Genomic DNA, 18317 nt, shown 5'->3' with positions numbered 1-18317 from the left:
GCAGGAGTTCCACGGTAGTAGGTGAACTCTCTAATTTCAGTCACATGCCTTTGGCACGCGCAGATGTCCCTTCTCCTCTGCCGCCAGTGTTGGGAGGTTTGTATGTGACTGAATATAAAGGGGTTTGTTCGCATAGACGCAAACAGAAAGACAAATGTGTCTTTTCAGCACACTTCTAATTACAGTAATAGTTGTATGATTTGTATTATTTTAAAACAGCTTTTATTAGACTTTTATAAAAGAAAGTGAGCGTTTTAGAATTTGTTAAAACAAACTTAATTATATTATTCAGCACAATTGACAAGTCTGCTGTTTTAACTTAATTATGGTATAAAAAGTTAATTTGTGTTGGCGAAATTGATTATGGTCCCAATTGTTTTAGATAACCATTTGTGCCTTAAATTATGCATCCATAATTGGGACCATGATTGTGGGGAATTACATAAACAGTGAAAAATAGAGGATAAAATCACATACAACATACAAACATTTAGAAATATTGGGCCAAATGTAATAGGGTGAGAGTTTCAGAAAGTGAGATATTTTGGGAGAGTTTTGAGGTTGATTTTGCCTTAAAAAAAATGGGAAAACTCTCCCAAAATATGTCACTTTCTGAAACTCTCACCCTATTACATTTGGCCCATAGTGTGTGATATAGAAAATAAAGTATTTGTGTGTTCAAAATTACACAGGTGTCTGTCTGAAAAATTCCTGTTCAGTGTAGCCTGGTATGTAGCCTAATGCTGACCTCAGAGAAATTCTTTATTTTCTGTGACTATGGTTTTATTTTCTAACTTTATTTTATTTTATACATTTTATACACCAGGTGTATTGACAATGTGTTCCTGGTATAGACGGCTGGCACATGGCATACATCAATGCTTCCAGTCCGTTTATCAAATTCACATTTGAATATAGCTTAACACAAGAATGTCCAAACTATGGCCCTCCAGCTGTTGTGAAACTACATGTCCCATCATGCCTTGCCAGTTTTGCTATTAGGGAATGCTAAAACTATAGCAAGGCATGCTGGGTTGTGTAGTTTCACAACAGCTGGAGGGCCACAGTTTGGACATGCATGGTTTAACACATGCTAATTTCCTGGATGTAGCAGTGTCAGTTATAGATGGTAAAATTTCTACTGGCGTGTTTGTTAAAAGGACTGATAGAAACACCTTGTTGAGGGCACCCAGCCATCACCCCCCTTCATTAAAAAATGGCTTATCACTTTCACAAATGATGCAGATAGCCCGCATCACTAGTGATAAAAAATGCATTCCTGCTGAATTAGGGAAGATGGTGAATAGATTTTGTGTGAGAGGGTATGAACGTCACAATTTACTAAAGTTGAAACAACTGGTACTAATTATGAGAAGGGAGGAGTTGTTTACATAAAAAAAAAACAATAGCAACATTATTTCATGGGTAAATTAATTTTCCCTCAATAGTCCAGCACTTGGAAACTTAATCCATTCTGGCTCACTTTGATGACAGATGGAGATGAGATGATTAAGGAATGGACATGTTTTGGGGAGGACAATAGTTCCTGTACAAACCCTGCTTTACGTCATGAGACGTTTAAGACTGTATTGAGGGGATCTTTCATAAAAAGAGTAGCTGCTATCAAAAAATCCAGTAGGGAAGAGGAGTTAAATTTGGAAGAGAAGTGTTTTCGCAGTGAGACCATATACCTGGGGTCTGGATTGCTGGAGGATAAGGTTAGATGGGACGAGGCCCGTAAGGTTTGGACTGATTATTTGTTAGATAAGTCTAAATGCAGACTCCTCTTCTCTGCACATGCCCAATACTCCAAATCAGACGCGGGAAGCAGCTACCTGGCGTATCTCGCTCGAGATGAAAGGTCGATGAGCTCCATTCAAAAGATATGTGACCCTCGAGGTGTGGAATACTATACCACCCCTGAAATAGCTCAAACTTTTTTAAACTTTTACTCTTCGCTATATTCATCTCGGGCGACATATACCTCGCACCAACTGGTGCAACACCTCTCGCAGATCAATATACCTATTCTCTCCCAACACTCTAGGCCTTTTGGAGGCGGACATCACAACGTCTGAGATTGAGGTAGCTATTGCCTCCTTCCCAAACAAGAAAGCTCCTGGTAGTGATGGCATACCAATAGAGGTCTATAAAAATACAAGGATTACTTTATACCCTATCTCCTACAACTGTATGGTGACCTAAAAGAGTTGGGCGGTCTCCCTCCATCCATGTCAGAAGTGGTTATCGTGGTAATCCTGAAACCGGGCAAGGATCCTTTTCTCCCAGATTCATACCGCCCTATTTCACTTCTATCAACAGATGTAAAAATATTAGCAAAAATATTGGCAGTTAGACTCAATGCTGTGATTACTTCCGTTATACATGATGATCAATCCGGCTTTATGTACTTTCTGTACCACAGTCAGGCGACTCTATTGCCACCTGTGGGTCGGGGGCAGTGGTGGTGTCTCTTGACGCTGCCAAGGCCTATGACTCCATAGAGTGGGGCTACCTCTGTGAAGTCCTGCGATGCTTTGCCTTTGGCCCCAACTTTATTAACTGGGTACTACTGCTCTATTCTTCCCCGATGGCCCGTATATCGGTTAATGGGTATGTGACCTCAGCATTCAAACTCGTTAGAGGAACTAGGCAGGGTTGCCCTCTATCCCCCGCCCTCTACCGCTGCTGGATCCCCGCATTCTGGACCCCGGACCCCACCACCCACTGCCCGGACCCCACCACCCGCTGTCCCCTCCCACCAGAAAATGCAGGGACTAGGCCGGTGTGAAAGAAGCCAACTCGGGGATATAAGTCCCTGCATTTTCTGGTGTGAAAGGGGTATTAGCATAGTCATCCAGCTACCTCTGTGCAACCTTTTGGCTTAAAAACAACATTGTAGAGTGTAAGGTAGACTGGAAATTAGTGGAAATTAATCTTATTGAGGTTCATAATAGCATATTCAATGATTTTAGCGATTTGTATGTTTTTTCCTAAAAAAAAATACAGTTCCAAAACACAACAAGACCCAAAACACTGAAGGGTGGTGTTTTGGAACAAATCCAGATCAGTGGCGGAGATACCGTAAGGCAGCCCCCGCCGCTGCTTGGGGGAGCGGGGGCTGCGTGGGCGCCTTGTGCCGGACAAGTGACGGACAAGTGAGTGTGTCACGGCACTCTCAGAGCCGGAAGCAGGCATCCTGCGTAAGCTCTCTCCTCTGCTGCGGCTGCCTGCAGCAGCCAATACGTCCTGTACTACTCTGCCTCTGACTGGCTGTCTGTGTGAGGGTGCTCAGTGACCCGGTCACTGAGCGTCCCCACACAGACAGCCACAGAGGCAGCTCCCTCTTACTCCGTGGCGTGCCCACTATTCCTCCTGACTGCGCCGCGGCCAAAGAGCAGCGGCTGCGTCACTCAATCAGCACTGGCTGAGCTCCCTGCTCCCCTTAGCCGGAGCCCGCCCCCCTCAAGCTGCAGCGCATCCTCTCACCCTCCTGGCCGGCTTCCAGAAGTCCTGCAATTCGCAGACATTTAGGGGGCGTGGCCTAATGCCGTGAAGTGCCTGGCTGACCTGTGCTCCCACTGAGGCTGCTGTCTGTCATAATGAGGTATTATAGGTATAGGTATTATAGTATTTTAGGCCCCCACTCTCATTTTCTGGTGCTGCCCCCTCCCCCTCTCTCTGACGCTGTCTCCTCCCCCTCTCTCTGACGCTGTCTCCCCCCCCCTCTCTCTGATGCTGTCTCCTCCCCCCTCTCTCTGACGCTGTCTCCTCCCCCTCTCTCTGACGCTGTCTCCTTCCCCCTTCTCTGACTCTGTCTCCTTCCCCTTCTCCCTGACGCCGTCTCCTCCCCCTCTCTCTGACGCCGTCTCCTCCCCCTCTCTCTGACGCCATCTCCTTCCCCCTCTCTCTGACGCCGTCTCCTCCCCCTCTCTCTGACGCCATCTCCTTCCCCCTTCTCTGACGCCGTCTCCTTCCCCCTTCTCTGACGCCGTCTTCTCCCCCCTCTCTCTGACGCCGTCTCCTTCCCCCTCTCTCTGACGCCGTCTCCTTCCCCCTTCTCTGACGCCGTCTCCTTCCCCCTCTCTCTGACGCCGTCTCCTTCCCCCTCTCTCTGACGCCGTCTCCTTCCCCCTCTCCCTGACGCCGTCTCCTTCCCCCTCTCCCTGACGCCGTCTCCTCCCCCTCTCCCTGACGCCGTCTCCTTCCCCCTCTCTGTGACGCCGTCTCCTTCCCCTCTCTCTGACGCTGTCTCCTTCCCCCTCTCTCTGACGCTGTCTCCTCCCCCCTCTCTCTGACGCTGTCTCCTCCCCCTCTCTCTGATGCTGTCTCCTCCCCCTTTTTTGTTTAACATATAAAACCAGTCACTGAGAACATTTTATAAACAATTATTTTATAAAAAATTACTCAGACCTAAAGACTCGTTAAGACCTTGTGGCCGCAAGGTGCCAGTTTTAGACATAACATGGCTAAGCTTAAATATAAAATCATAGACCATGTGCCCCCAGCGTTGCTACAGTTAAGTTGCTACAGTTGCTACAGTTAAGAGTCCCATTGGATATATCATTTAGACACCTTGTGGCCGTGAGGTCTTAACGAGTCTTTAGGTCTGAGTAATTTTTTATAAAATAATTGTTTATAAAATGTTCTCAGTGACTGGTTTTATATGTTAAACAAATTATAACTCTGAACCGTTCTCCACATAAGATCATACTGTGTCCCTCAAGGTGCTTTCCATGATTATTAAGATATACAAGTAATGTCAGCGTTAAGTGTAATAAGTTTTTTTTTTCAAAACATTTTTTTACCTATATTATAATCACTGTAAATGGAGCATGTACGCTCCTCTTCTTTAAAGCACTGTACACACGTTTTTTGCAGTTTTTAATTCACATGTTATGTGTGCACTCTTGTTAGATGCTGCCGAGGAGATGCCGGGAGAAGAGTCTCTGTATCCCTTACAACGCAGCCACCTCCTGCACGATACAGCCGCCGGGTTATGACGTCATCGGCGCTGGACGGAGATGGAAGCGTGGATGGGCGGACGGATGGACGGCTTCCCCGGCATCGATTGGTGAGTATCCTTATATCTGTAATGTCTTCACTATTGTGTGCCATCTAATGAAGGGGACTAGCTCCCCGAAACGTTATTAAATGCACCCAGTTTCACCTTGATCCGCCGCCTGTATTAAGTCTCAGAGTGCTGCCCCCCACGCCATAATGTGCATTGGGTATTACGTTGTGGCGTAATGTGTATTTGGCATAACTGTGTTATGGACATTACAGTATGTGGCATAATGTGTAAGGGTCATTATGGTGTGTGGTATAATGTATTTATTTATTTATAGTTTCTTATATAGCGCAGCATACTCCGTTGCGTTTTACAATTGGAAACAACAGTGATTAAAAAAAACTGGGTAGATACAAACCGATATGGAGGGAGGAGGGCCCTGCTCGCAAGCGTACAGTGTATGGCATATTGTCTAATAAGAATTGGTTCTTCATAAATTCTTTGTGTTTTTCTTTAATTTGGGGGGGGGGGGGGGGGCATATTTTTACTGTTTGCACTGGTAACCTAATTGCCAAGAAACTGTTTTTCTTTTAACAAAAATGGGGGGGGGGGGGGTGCCAGAATTTTTTTTGGCAGGGGGGAGCAAAATTTCTAGTTACGCCACTGATCCAGATCCAAAACACTGCTGTAGATACAGATCCAAAATACGTTTTACAAAACAGTAAAAGTGGCACGTGTACATACCGAATATACTATCACTTCTATCCCCACTGTGTCACCCCAGTTTGTCTGCCCCTTCCCTTTAGAATCTAAGCTCTAACTAGCAAGGCCCTCTCTCCTCATGTGCTTTTTCAACAATAAAGAAAGAAATTGTGTGTTGCGCAATTAGCAGCAGATGGCACGGGGTAGTCACTCCCCAGATTGTACTCTAGAGAAAAAGATGGTTGTGCCAGCGCTGGCTGAATTAATTGCAAGACGGTTAATTAAAAATTCATAAGTTTTAATAACTAGACATAAACCACATTATACTGTACTTGTACTTGTCCTAATTTTCCTGTTTTGTTCTTTTGCTCATCTATGTATAATCAGGCCCCATATAAATAAACGAGAATAATAATATGTGTGTGTGTTTTACCTTTTGACTGAAACTCTTCTATGTTGTCTTTGAAAGGTTGTAAATGTTCTTCTGTAGACTTCTGATATACTTTTGCAGCTTCAGTCTCGCATGCTGAAATTACAGAGAAGTATTTAATTGTGTATATATATATATATATACATTCTGTTGCAGATCATGACGCAGATCATTTTAAATGCAAAGCAAAATGTCTAATATACTGTAGATCAGTAAATTGAACAACTATTATCAAGTGTATTTTGAAACGACTTTCTATAGTATATTGGAGTATCCATTTATCTGGACAAATCGCTGCATCGGAATTAGTGAAGATAGCCAAGTATGCAGCCACTGGTTTCAACACACCCACAAATGGGCCCATTTTGTTGAATGCTCCTCTTTGATGTGCCCAAACGACAGCAGCATGTCAGCCATTCTGCGGCTTTTTTGGGTAGTGTGAGCAACATTGAAACCCCAAATCGGCATGTTTGGTGTGGCTCCTGAGCATGCGCAGGTCCACAACCATCAGCCAACTGCAAAAGTAACTGAAACTGCGCCAACCTCTGAATCATTAACTAATCCCTTTCTATTGTATTAAATATAGGGTACTGGTGTTCTTGTTGCTCATAGCCCCCAAGCCTTGTCCTCCTTTCCTACAGCCTAACCACAACCATCCCCACTAATGCCTTAGCCTCCTACTCCTATTCCTAACCTTATCCACATGCAGTATAATCTTAGGACCACGTTTCTGCTTAAATCTAACCCCAGAGGGCCGGCGCCACCACTAGGCAGCTTTAGGCATTTGGAGGGCGGTACTAAGCTGCCAAGGAGAGGTACCATAGAAAGCAGGGAGCGGGGAGCAGGTAAGTAAGTGAGCATCCCTTCCCCCCCACTCCCGCCCAGATCTCGCCCATGAATCAATGCTGCCCCCCCCCCACTGGTCATCAGCAGTAATCAAGCACCCAACACACACACACCCCATGCCGCAATATCGTCCGAAAAACTCTCCCCCTGGAGCGCGTGTAGTGCCCACTGAAATTTCACCCCCAGAGGGGAGAGGGGATGTAGAGGGTGGTGGGATAGCCTGGGGTGCAGACGCCCCATACTATTCCTATTCCTTACTAATAGACTATTTATTATTCATATTTTGTAATTTTTGTCATAATTATTATTTTCTCTCTCTCATGTCTTCTTATATACAGTATTTTTGTAAATTTAGTAATTTCTTGAAACAAAATACAGATTCACTTAACATATAGTACCAAGCAAATCTTTTTTAATTTTACGAAGGTCTTTTATAAAGTCTTCAAACTTCATATGTGAAGCTTGAAAGAGATCTTGAGGTTCTGGGAGAATATAAGCACATTCTTCTTTGCCAGCATTCTGAAAAATAAAAACACAGAAATTAGAATAAAAGTTTGAGATAACATATATCAGATTATACTATTTAGCAAATACTATGACATATACTGTATAACGTTTTTTTTTTAGAGTTTTCTTCTCTTAAAGGCTACTACCTCTGTTATTAAATTTTACAGTAGCTCTATGTACCATAAATGCAGTGAACTGCGGTGATATCAGTGGCTGGGGAGGCACTGGCTAGTACTGTATCACAGCTGGATTTCCACACATAAAAGACAGCTACCAAGGTAGCGATAGTTGGCACTGCAAGGAGTGTGTCGCCAAGAGCAGAAAATTGGTAGTGGGGGAGTCAGTCCCATGAAAAAGAGCAAACATTTTAATAATAAAAATATTAAACACAAATGTGCAATGTAGATATTGATAATAAATGAAAATACTGTAAGAAGTGGACTCCCGTTCCTATTATGCCACCTTAGGAAAACAGTTCAATACCAGATGTAGGTGCACTGAAAGTCATTTAATGTCACATAAAATTTATCTTTTAATAATTTTTAAATAAAAATCGGTGAAATATTAAAATGTAGTAGTAAGAAATAAAGAGCAGAAATTAGATTAAAATATGATGGCCACAGCTCTACTCTGTCCTATATTTGCAGGGTTATATTATCCCTGTATGTTATCATTTGTGTGCTATTTGTATATATTTTGTCTCAGATTATTTTCTCTGAGATAGTTGTCACATTACTGCCTATTATTACAGTGAAAAAAGTGACAGAATCTTGTGACTCGTATTAATTATCACTAAGGCTAGATAGCCTTCCAATAGGTTTAGTGTTACTTCTGTGTGTTGAAGCAAGATGTGTTCTTAATGTATGATTTTTATAAGGCAGTTCAGTAGAGACGTCTCTTTTCACCTATAGATATTGTGCTGTCTGTTGATTGGACAGTGTGTATATATACCATCAATTATCCCATTAATTCTTGAATGAGGCTTTTATATACATAAACCGTCTTGCATTTTTATAATAAAGGAGTGGTATTCCAGGTTCACAAAGAACGGTACTGTTTGAGCTAAGGGAGATGAATTTTATAAGCCGCTTAGTATTTATTGGCTATTACCCCACTCAAACAATATTGTTATATATCTGCCGCGGATTGTTTGGACAGTGTGTGTAAATAACACATCTACAAAACACACAGCTGTGGTCATTGCTAGCCAACGGCCGTTTCACCTAAGCTTCCTCAGGGCGTTGGCTAGCAATGACCACAGCTCCTCTGTTTATGTCCTTAAAATGTGTTAATGTGTACTAAAAAATGTGTGCTTTGTAGATGTGTTGGAGAAAAAATCATATGCAGGCAGCTAATAGAGACACAGCGCAGCATGAGTGTTACTGGTACTAAACAGCCTAACAGCCGACTGGTGCTGGAGACGCAGGCACATTATATTGCCTGAGCGGGTGAGCGGCACACTAAACACCCGCAGAGCACAACCACATGAACGGATAATAATAGCCGCTACAGATCCGTTGTAACGGATAGAAAGTTGTCATAATCACCAATGGCAGCCACTGAATAGAACTATATGAGCGGGGGTAAATGCCGGCAAATTAGCGGCTAATAAAACCTTATACGCAGCTCAGCAGTATCTTTGTATGTGAAGCCGGAATATTACCATTTCTTATAATAGCCCAAATTGTCTGTATAAATAAATACACTACTAGAGACTTGAGAACAGCAGAGATTGGTTAATTGGTGTGACACATACACATTGCCAAATAACCAGTGGCAATTTCATGGTGATGTTGTTTTGAATAGGATAATAGCCAAAATAAAATGGCTAATAAACTATATATCCCTAATTTAAACATCTTTCAGTGGGAAGCCGTAATACTGTCTCTCTATTATGCCTGTATGATTAAAACTCCATTTAAAGACTGAGAATAGCAGAAATTGGATGATTGGTGTTTTCTACACACATTTTCCAATAAGTAGCGACGGTTATACAAAGACACTATTTGAGTGGGGTAATAGCCGATAAATACAAAGCGGCTGAAAAAACTTATATCCCTTAGCTCAATGGTATTAATCTTTGTGAAAACCTGAACATTATCCGTCTAATACCTGTATAATTAAAGCTTTATTTGAAAATTGGGTATATTATAGATTGAAGGATTGTTGTCATCTACACATATTAAAGATACTGTTAGAGTGGGAAAATTGCCGATAAATATAAGGTGGCTGATAAACTGAATATCCCTTAAACTCAACAGCATTAATATATGTGAAATCTGAACACTATGGGTGAAATTTAATAGGATGAGAGATTCAGAAAGTGAGAGATTTGGTAAGAAATCTCCAGTTTTTTTAAAGTGGCAATCATTTACACTGCAAAACTAGTTTGATTTTGCAGTTTAAATGATTGCCGCTTTAAAAAAAACCTGGAGATTTCTTACCAAATCTCTCACTTTCTGAATCTCTCATCCTATTATATCTCACCCTAGCTTTCTAAAATATAAAAACCCAAGAATATTTGTGCACCCAAAGCATTACTTTGAAACGGGTAATACCGCAGATTGGAGGATTGGTGTTATTTACACACACTGTCCAAACAATCCGCGGCAGATATATAACAATATTGTTTGAGTGGGGTAATAGCGAATAAATACTAAGCGGCTTATAAAATTCATCTCCCTTAGCTCAAACAGTACCGTTCTTTGTGAACCTGGAATACCACTCCTTTATTATAAAAATGCAAGACGGTTTATGTATATAAAAGCCTCATTCAAGAATTAATGGGATAATTGATGGTGTATATATACACACTGTCCAATCAACAGACAGCACAATATCTATAGGTGAAAAGAGACATCTCTACTGAACTGCCTTATAAAAATCATACATTAAGAACACATCTAGCTTCAACACACAGAAGTAACACTAAACCTATTGGAAGGCTATCTAGCCTTAGTGATAATTATTATGAGTCACAAGATTCTGTCACTTTTTCCACTGTAATAATAGACAGTAATGTGACAACTATCTCGGAGAAAATAATCTGAGACAAAATATATCCAAATAGGACACAAATGATAACATACAGGGATAATATAACCCTGCAAATATAGGACAGAGTAGAGCTGTGGCCTTCATATTTTAATCTAATTTCTGCTCTTTATTTCTTACTATTACATTTTAATATTTCACCGATTTTTATTGAAAAATTATTAAAAGTTAAATTTTATGTGACATTAAAGGGGGAAATTTACTAAAGGAATTTTGTAAAAAAAATAGCTGTATTTGTATTTAGAAATACACTTATTTTTGACATTTACTATCCCGAAAATACGGCAATTCGTATTCATATTGATGTGCTATCAATACGAATACGAATTGCCGTATTTTTGGGATAGTAAATGTCAAAAATAAGTGTATTTCTAAATACAAATACACCTATTTTTTACAAATTTCCTATAGTAAATTTCCCCCTAAATGACTTTCAGTGCACCTACATCATACTTTCTTTCCTTGTTTTTGTTATGTGTCTATATTCAAGTAGTAGGTAGCACCTCCTACTGTTAAATAGTGGGAACATTGTTCCTGAAAAATACCAGTACTGGAGAAGATAAGAAAGTCTCATTACTAAAAGACTGGTGCGGGTATCATCTTCCCCCTCTTCTTCGTGTCAATACCAGATGTTTTTGGGGCGTGATGGTTTTTCAATAGTTAGTCTCGGAGAGTTAAAATAATTACCAAACAGCTGCTGCTTTGTGGTCAACAGGATGGCATATGCAGCAGATATCCTCACTAGGGCCCTTATTCTGTTTCGAGCGGTACGGCCCGCGTGCGGCCGTACCGCCGATGTTTTCCGTCTGCACATGCGCAGAGGTCAATCTGCGCATGTGCAGGCGAATTCGCCGCACATAACGTTACTACGCCGCAAAGGGGGCGTATAGGGGAGTGAGGGGCTTCATGCCCTCATTTCCCTATGTATACGCCCCGCGTTTCATGGGCGTTCCCATGCAAACGCGGGGCGTACGCATGGTAATGAGGGCATGACGCAACTCATGGGGGCGGAAAGCTGACGTCGCCGGATGTCAGCTTTCAGCCCCCATACAAGCTACCACACGGACGATTGTCCGTGTGGTCTCAGCTTGCGGGAGCTGCCGGGGCGTGCGGACCTGCCTTCGATGGTCGACGACCATCGAATGCAGGGGGCAGCTCCCACCATGGTGGAGGCGTACGCCTCCACCATTTTTATGCGGATCGCCAGCCGTCCGTGTACGGACGGCCGTGGCGATCCGTAGGGTGGGCGGGGATTGGTTTGTGCGGCCGGAGCCCCGTGTGCGGCTCTGGCCGCACCAACCAGAATAAGGGCCAAGGTGCGGTGTGCTGCAGGATGATCGGAGGCAGCTGAGAACAGCAAGTATTATACTGTATAAACTGTTCTCTCTCTTGTTTCTTTTCTTCTCCCACTTATTGTAAAGTATTTCAATCGTATTGTGCTGTTTTATGGTATTGGGTTGTTTTAGAATATTTTCTTTTGTGGGATCTGTATAGGTATATCAGCACTGCTACAAGTAGTCTCTTTTCTTCCTTCCTTCTTCATTATTCATTTATCTTTTTTCTGATACCGGTATAGGTGCCCATATAGATTCCCTACAGTAGCATAGCTCCCAGGTAGTATCCACAGTATAGTATAAAATAGCATAATATAATATAGTATATAGCACCCTTTTACTTAGCTGTAGTACTCACCCTAAAAAGGCAATGAGTACCCCACTCAATCTCACTCAGTGCGTATCTTGCCAGATGTATGCGCACTTGTATCAAAAGATCCAGGGAGAATACATCTGTGTGAAATGCATAGAGATGGCTGCTTTGGAAGCCCAGATTTCTGATCTAAAGCAGACCTTTGAAACTCTGAAGGCCATTGCCAAATTAGAAGAAAGCTTCCGACTCATGATGGAAACTTTGGTGGATAAGTGGGTATTAGATAGATGAGGAGGGTGAGCCAGAAGGGGTAGTAGGGGGAGGAAGAGGCAGGCCAGTGCTGACTTAACAAATCTGGGTAGATTCCCCAGACTGGACGAAACTACTGCGAATGGTACTTCAAAACTGGTGGGGCCTGGATGTGACCAGTACTTCTAGCATCCAGGAGACTGGCACATCAGGCTAAGCAGGGGCTAGGGAACCAGGGACCACAAGACAGATGGTGGTGGTAGGGGATTCTATCATCCGTAAGACAGATAGAGCAATCTGCTACCGGGACCGCGATAGTTGTACAGTCTGTCTTCCGCTTGCTCGGGTACAGCACATCGCGGACTGGGTGGACAGATTACTGAGGGGGCTGGGCAAGACCCAGCGGTCATGGTGCATGTTGGCACAATGACCAAGTTAGTGGCAGGTGGGGTGTCCCAATTTCAGGGACTTAGGATGTAAGTTAAAAGCAAGGACATTCAGGGTCATTTTCTCAGTAATATTAGCTGTGCTACGCGCTAGTCTAGGGAGACAGATTGAACTCATGAAGCTTAATGCGTGGCTAAAGAGATGGTGTAGGAAAGAGGGGTTCGGGTTCCTAGAGCACTGGTCAGACTTCTCAGACAAGTGCCATCTATAAAGCAAAGACGGATTGCACCTGAATGGAAAGGGGGCAGCAGTGCTGGGAGGCAGGATGGTTAGAAGGTTGGAGGAGTCTTTAAACTAGACATAGGGGAGGGATACAAATAGAAACTATGGGCACATAAGTCAGAATAGTGAGGAACGGGCAAGCAAGATAATGGAGGTTGGAGAAGGGGGGTTGGGGAAAAAACTTTCAGTAAGAAATCAGTAGCGCATCAAGATCACAACCAACCGCCGAGCTACCCTTCCACACACTTTAACCCCACTAATCTTTACTCGCCTTAACCAACCGAACTCCAGTGGGGACATTACATTTTGGTATAAAACCCTTTTAGACTTACTTGACACCCCCAAATCAAAAGCCCAAGAAAAATGGGAAACCGATCTCGACATAAAACTCACAGATGCCCAATGGAGAAATATCTCCAACTCTTCTCATTATATGTCACGGTGTTTGAACCACACCGAAATGCATATTAAACTGATTCATAGACTCTACCTGACCCCAGACAGATTAAACACCTTCTGGCCCTCGTGCTCTAAACTATGCTGGAGACAATGTGGGGAAACTGGCCACATTTTCCACATTTTCTGGTCTTGCCCTATCATCACAACTTATTGGAAAGAGGTATTTGAACTAGCAAGACGGGTATTGGACATCCCACTGCAACTTTCCCCATCAACAGCGCTCTTAAACGTATTCCCAGACACTGTCCTGACCCACAAGAGCTATGTTTTAGGTCATATCTTTATCGCTGCTCGGGCTACCCTGGCTCAATCCTGGAAACAGCCTGCCCCCCCCCCAGCTCTCAAAAGTTATACAGAAAATCAACTTTAGCTATACTATGGAGACGGAATATATGCCATATTCATACTCTGCCTCATCCCCGCTGGCGCGATGGTCCTACTGGCATAACTATGCCTCAGCTGGTGTAGGCTCTTCCACTCCCCCTGTGCCCACCCTTGTGACCTGGCCAATTCAGCCTCAACGAACGTGGCTCAACGTCTCCTGACCATCCCAGATCCGAATAGAGTGCTACTGCTCCCTAGAACACACTTTCTCCTACATATTGTTACCATATATAATTTTGTTTGCATAGAAATTGAATATTATTTTGATACTATAAAGTAATGTAGCTATACATTGAATATGTATATCATTTAAATGTTTACAGAATGTAGCAATATTTGTATTTAGGTAGTCTGTGCTGTAAGGCAGAATTGTGGGACAGTGTATATTAGACAGACTGTATTGTAGACAGAAGGCCAAATGCTTAATACAGTATACATGAAACGGATTAATCCCATGTTTTATTAATGAAGTAAGCAATATTATATAGACACTATGGGCCAGACTCCAGCCATCTGGTTTCCTTTCTGGAGAATGTAGACTGCTAGTACATCATCCAAGTTACATTGCAGGACAGACAGGACGCAATGGTGTATTTTGACAACAGGAGTGTAAAATAGATTGATGCACAGGGAGAGCCCAGAAACAGGAAATCTCGCAATGGAGATTACCACTAGCGTCTAGACAAGCAGGAGACCCTGTCACCATTAGCATCCATAAATTCAATAACGTCATGAGAACAGGGAACTTCAATCCATGAATTTGTGATATAAGGAGAGAGATAGAGTAGACATTCACTCACAGACACACGGACAGTCAGCAAGAAACCCATTCAGTGAGTCAGGAGCAGGAGAGAGAACGGAACCGAAGCAATGGGCTGGAGTGAGAGACTAACAGTAAATATGGTAGTTATGAATGTTAGTTTATGGGTATAGGTATAAGTTATGTCAGTATTGTAGCAGTCTGTCTGTCAATTGTTTAATGTCGTTTTATGTAATATAAGCAAGGAGGCGTATATAAATATATATATAATAGCATATACAACAATCACTGTGTTAATCTATTCTGTATGGTATGGTTTGTTTTGCCTATAAATAAAATCCTCCAATTGGAGCTAAAATTACAAGTCTTGAACTCTCATATTTGGGGAATCAAATTATGACAAGTACTCTGCATATTGTATTGTAAAGTCTATTAGAATATAATTGCAGATGTCAAATATATATGTTATTATATCAATACCAGATATAATAAATATATTTTATATAATATTTCAATCTCAATAACTATTATTGGGATAAGAGAGATATATGATCCCTAAAATAAAACTCTACAATATCCTTGGTCTCCTCTGAGGTTAAATTTGTATCTCTATGATGGCTATTTCCTAAAATATGTGCCCCTCCACCTATGTCTACACTCCATGTGTTTCACGTATCGGATTTGCTATGATATTATTCTTCCATGTTTTTTTTATTTTTCTTATTGTTGTTTCTCTACCAAACCGTATATATGTTTGTAGAATCTGAGTATGTTATCCCTACTATGTACCCCCCCCACACCTTTTTTTTTTTTTTTTTCTGTACCCCCTCCCTTTATAAATTTGTTGAAAAAATAACCTTTTCAATAAAAATATTGATGTTAAAAAAAGATCACAACCAAACCGTAAAGGTTTGTATTGAAAAATACAAATAAATGTAAACTGAAATGCTTACTGGCTAATGCAAGAAGCTTGGCAGTAAAAATTGGGGGTAAGCGCTGCCTTAATGTTGGATGATTTCCTCGGTATGTGGGTAAACCTAGTTTTAGATATTTGTTTGTTATTGTGTTTGTAAAATTATTTATGTGCGTATAAGGATATAAATAGAAGAATGATGTAAAGTACAATGTTTTTGCTTACAAAACTGGTTAAATGGGGATAAAAGAGAGCCCACCCAATTGTATCATACAGTAGATGAACCAAGAAGGGTTTGGTAAACCCTTAAGGCTCAGCAGCCCCTGAAAACTAATCTAACACTGAAAGTGAGTGCAGAATTTCGCCCCCTCTTTTTTTCAGTAAAAATTGGGGAACTGAAAACAGTGGCCACAAGGGACGATTATGATATTATAGGTATAACAGAAACTTGGTGTAATGAGTCGCACACTTTGGCATTAAACATGGAGGGACATACTCTCTTCATAAAATACTGGGAAAATAGAAGGAGCGGGGGGTGTGCCTTTATGTAAGAAATAACTTAACACCGTGTTAGAAGGAATTGAGCTTGGGGATATATGAAGATAATATGGGGGCTGTGTGGGATATAACTGAAAATTACAAAAAACATAATAATACAATTTTAATAGGGGTATGCTACAGACCGCCAAATGTGAATAAAAGGGATGAGTCTCTACTCTTAAACCACATAAAAAAAATAATGCAGGTACTAATTATGGGGGATTTTAACTTTCCAGATATTGATTGGATAAATGAGACATGTAAGTCAGTAAAAAGCAGGGAGTTTCTAAACTTACTCACGGATCAATTTATCACACAAACAGTAGAAACTCGTAACGAGGCATTATTGGATTTAGTATTAACAAATAACATAGATTTAGTTTCAAATACCAAAGTAATAGAACATCTAGGGAACAGTGACCACAACATGGTTTCAGAGTAGACATTCACTCACAGACACACGGACAGTCAGCAAGAAACCCATTCAGTGAGTCAGGAGGAGAGATGTGAGACAGGAGCAGGAGAGAGAACGGAACCGAAGCAATGGGCTGGAGTTAGAGACTAACAGTAAATATGGTAGTTATGAATGTTCGTTTATGGGTATAGGTATAAGTTATGTCAGTATTGTAGCAGTCTGTCTGTCAATGTCGTTTTATGTAATATAAGCAAGGAGGCGTATATAAATATATATATATATAATAGCATATACAACAATCACTGTGTTAATCTATTCTGTATGGTTTGTTTTGCCTATAAATAAAATCCTCCAATTGGAGCTAAAATTACAAGTCTTGAACTCTCATATTTGGGGAATCAAATTATGACAAGTACTCTGCATATTGTATTGTAAAGTCTATTAGAATATAATTGCAGATGTCAAATATATATGTTATTATATCAATACCAGATATAATAAATATATTTTATATAATATTTCAATCTCAATAACCATTATTGGGATAAGAGAGATATATGATCCCTAAAATAAAACTCTACAATATCCTTGGTCTCCTCTGAGGTTAAATTTGTATCTCTATGATGGCTATTTCCTAAAATATGTGCCCCTCCACCTATGTCTACACTCCATGTGTTTCACGTATCGGATTTGCTATGATATTATTCTTCCATGTTTTTTTTATTTTTCTTATTGTTATTTCTCTACCAAACCGTATATATGTTTGTAGAATCTGAGTATGTTATCCCTACTATGTACCCCCCCCCCACCTTTTTTTTTTTCTTCTTTCTGTACCCCCGCCCTTTATAAATTTGTTGAAAAAATAACCTTTTCAATAAAAATATTGATGTTAAAAAAAGATCACAACCAAACCGTAAAGGTTTGTATTGAAAAATACAAATAAATGTAAACTGAAATGCTTACTGGCTAATGCAAGAAGCTTGGCAGTAAAAATTGGGGGTTAGCGCTGCCTTAATGTTGGATGATTTCCTCGGTATGTGGGTAAACCTAGTTTTAGATATTTGTTTGTTATTGTGTTTGTAAAATTATTTATGTGCGTATAAGGATATAAATAGAAGAATGATGTAAAGTACAATGTTTTTGCTTACAAAACTGGTTAAATGGGGATAAAATAGAGCCCACCCAATTGTATCATACAGTAGATGAACCAAGAAGGGTTTGGTAAACCCTTAAGGCTCAGCAGCCCCTGAAAACTAATCTAACACTGAAAGTGAGTGCAGAATTTCGCCCCCTCTTTTTTTCAGTAAAAATTGGGGAACTGAAAACAGTGGCCACAAGGGACGATTATGATATTATAGGTATAAAAGAAACTTGGTGTAATGAGTCGCACACTTTGGCATTAAACATGGAGGGACATACTCTCTTCATAAAATACTGGGAAAATAGAAGGAGCGGGGGGGTGTGCCTTTATGTAAGAAATAACTTAACACCGTGTTAGAAGGAATTGAGCTTGGGGATATATGAAGATAATATGGGGGCTGTGTGGGATATAACTGAAAATTACAAAAAACATAATAATACAATTTTAATAGGGGTATGCTACAGACCGCCAAATGTGAATGAAAGGGATGAGTCTCTACTCTTAAACCACATAAAAAAAATAATGCAGGTACTAATTATGGGGGATTTTAACTTTCCAGATATTGATTGGATAAATGAGACATGTAAGTC

General features: G+C 41.1%; 1 protein-coding gene across 2 annotated transcripts in view; it reads right to left on the bottom strand.

Annotated features, from left to right (window-relative positions):
- The window catches only part of FMN2 (formin 2), a 454592-nt gene that overhangs the window by 125410 nt on the left and 310865 nt on the right, over positions 1 to 18317 (bottom strand). Inside the window, exons 13-14 of one of the 2 annotated variants that reach the window (XM_083176392.1) lie at positions 7379 to 7508; positions 6147 to 6239 (exon numbers count right to left, since the gene is read on the bottom strand). In XM_083176392.1, coding sequence (XP_083032518.1) covers positions 6147 to 6239; positions 7379 to 7508 — 223 coding nt within the window. The remainder of the gene's footprint in view (positions 1 to 6146; positions 6240 to 7378; positions 7509 to 18317) is intronic. The other variant, XM_083176393.1, reaches the window with a different exon arrangement.

This window comes from Crinia signifera, chromosome 3 (genome assembly GCF_055691185.1).
Source record: "Crinia signifera chromosome 3, ASM5569118v1, whole genome shotgun sequence".
In the NCBI taxonomy this organism is placed as follows: domain Eukaryota; kingdom Metazoa; phylum Chordata; class Amphibia; order Anura; family Myobatrachidae; genus Crinia; species Crinia signifera.
The sequence above is the reverse complement of the archived record's forward strand: the minus strand, read 5'-3'. Positions and strand labels throughout refer to the sequence as shown.